Here is a 2,790-nt window from a genome sequence, read left to right on the forward strand (position 1 = left end):
AATGTATAATCCAACAGAGAGATTTTCAATATATATATATATGGCAAGTTATACATGGTTAAATTCTAAGTAATGTTATACTACCCAATAATTTGTTATTGAATTCATATTTTGAAAATCTCATCGTTAGATTACATATTCTATATGTTCTTAACATATATGCTTATTTTTATGCCAATCAGATGTTATATACCATTCACTCTATAAAGTTATCTTTAATGCATTATTTTAAACTACAAAAATTTGAATTTAAGCAATTGATTAATGACATGGCTATAAATCTTTAATCACCTTGAAAATTTGCAAGTATAGAGAATATACGAAAATAATGTAATCTAAAGATGGATTTGTCAAAATTCGCATCCAATTAAAAAATATTAAATAATTATACTAAGTTTAACTTGAACCCAACCCATATATATATATATATATATATATAACAAAACAAAAAAAACCCCAAATGTCAAGCCTTAAGACTCAAATATCCAAATTTTAAAAAATATATATTTTGTTTACTAAATGATTTCAACTGCGTGAAGCACCAATTTTGTAGAAAATAATATTTTATAATGTTTAATTTAAAAACTTTTTTTTTCTTTGAGGAGGACCACAAATTATAGGCAATCCGACCTTTTTTTACACTCTTTGGACTAATTGAATTACTAGTAGCCAAACTTCAAATATTTATATTAATATGTTTATTATCAAATAAATTTTTTTGGGGAGAAAATAGTTTGGAGGCATTGGGACCTTGTGATCCATCTCTAGTTGCAACGGTTAGGAAAGACCTAACTCGTTGTAGGGTTGAGACCTTTTATGAACTGATAAATGTTTTTTCTATAATTAGGATACTGCACATTATTATTATTACTATTTTAATCAGGACACTATATATTATTATAATTAGGACACCACATATTATTTTAGAGCAATGTATTTAGTGGGTCTTGAAGTAATGATCTCTCCTTTATTCCATTATTATAAAAGAAGGAAGTAACATCAACCATAAGAGGTTTTTTTTTTTTTTTTTGTGAAGTTATTTGTGATGTCATAATTTTGCCATAGTTTGTCTAATACTCCATGTTTCTTCATAATAATCATATTATGTCATTTACCCCGTGTATAAATGTTAGGAATTGTGTACATATCTATATCTATATGATCGATTAAATTCTTATATCATATTATTGACAACAAATATATTATATATGTCTTTGTTTATGTGGTGTTTGCTACTAGTAGAATACAAACCAATTCATTGCTTTAGATCCCTTACACAATGAGTACATATTAATGGTCCCAGGTAAAGATGGCGATTTTGTGAGAGGGTGATGATTACTTACAATAATAATATGTAGTGTCCTTGTTAAAATAGTAATAATAATAATAATGTGTAGTATTTTAATCAGGGTCGTGTTAACGGGCACCATAAGGTGCTAGTTAACAACTTTTTTGCAGCTTTTTATCTTCTATTTGTAGCTTTTTGACAATTTTTTAGCAGTTTTTTTTTTTTAATCCTTTTTGACAACCCTTTTAATAACTTTTTTTTTGTTCTTTTTATTAAGTTGAACCCATATAGGGAAATCTTAACGAGCACCGCACGGTGCTTGTTAACATTTCCCTTTTAATTATAGACAAGCATCTTTTTTTCTTTTTTTTTTTTTTTTTTTTTTTTTTGAGAAGGAAGAATTTGAAGTTTTTTATTCAGTAGTAGGCAAATCCGCCTGATAAGCTGCAAAAATTTAGATAGGAACATCCTCCATCCAAACTGAAAAACCAGTGATTAGCTAGGTTGTGAGCAACATTATTCCCTACTCTACCAACATGTTGGAAGGAAATACAAGTAAATAAATGTGCCATCAATTGGGCATCCCGAACTAACAGACCATATGAAGCTAGTGAAGGAGAAGGGTCCCTCAATGCAGCCATGACAATCATCGAGTCTCCCTCAAGAATTGCTTTGTCGAAGCCTAGCTCTAGGGAGAATTCAAGTGCTCTACATGCTACCAGAGTTTCCAAGTTTACAACTGAGTGTGGGAGTGGGATGTTTTGGGATAAAGAAGCCATGACCATGCCTTGGCTATCTCTAACAACCACGTCAATACCTGCTATGTCTTCATCCTTAAATACCGCTCCATCAAAATTAATTTTAACCCGGTCCATCGGTGGAGGCTGCCAATGTATCTGAGTTGGTGTTGCTGCAATGGGCATCCTCGACTGTGCTGACCGAAACTCTTGAAGGGACTGATATGCTTGCTAAGCTATCTGGTCCAAAGGCCAACCTAGTGGAGAAGTCCTAACCTTATTCAGTCGAAACCATATATTCCAGATGAGCATTGCGAAAAGGTCACCACTGCAATCCGATTCCAGCACATGATAGAGGACTTGAGGAAAGGTTTGGAGCCTAGTGGTGCTCCTAAACGCCCATTGTGGATCATCCTCCCAAACCCGAGTTAGACTGGACATGACCACAAAGAGTGTAACACATCTTCTGGACTTTGTGAGTAGAGGGAACATGTTGAGTCTTCAATAACACAGCGACGCACCAGGTTGGAGTTTGTTGGAATAGCATTTTGACAAGCTCTCCAAACAAAATTCCTTACCTTGCACGGGACTGCCAGTTGCCAAATCCTTTTCCACAATGATTTTGTTTGCACTGAAGCTTGATTCCTTGGTGGGGCTGACATTTGGGCTTCTGTTTTAAGGAAGTAGTACCTGGATTTGGCTGAGTAAATTCCAGACTGCACATACGGCCAAAACAAAGCATCTTCACTGGGCTGTTGGCTAAGC

General features: G+C 33.6%; 1 protein-coding gene across 1 annotated transcript; it reads right to left on the reverse strand.

The window, feature by feature from the left end:
- Positions 1 to 1,704: 1,704 nt before the first annotated feature.
- Positions 1,705 to 2,211, reverse strand: LOC126695535 (uncharacterized). The gene has a single exon (XM_050392332.1). The coding sequence runs from the start codon at positions 2,209 to 2,211 to the stop codon at positions 1,705 to 1,707; it is 507 nt and encodes a 168-aa protein (XP_050248289.1).
- Between the last annotated feature and the right edge of the window lie 579 nt (positions 2,212 to 2,790).

This window comes from Quercus robur, chromosome 2 (genome assembly GCF_932294415.1).
Source record: "Quercus robur chromosome 2, dhQueRobu3.1, whole genome shotgun sequence".
Classification (NCBI taxonomy): Eukaryota; Viridiplantae; Streptophyta; class Magnoliopsida; order Fagales; family Fagaceae; genus Quercus; species Quercus robur.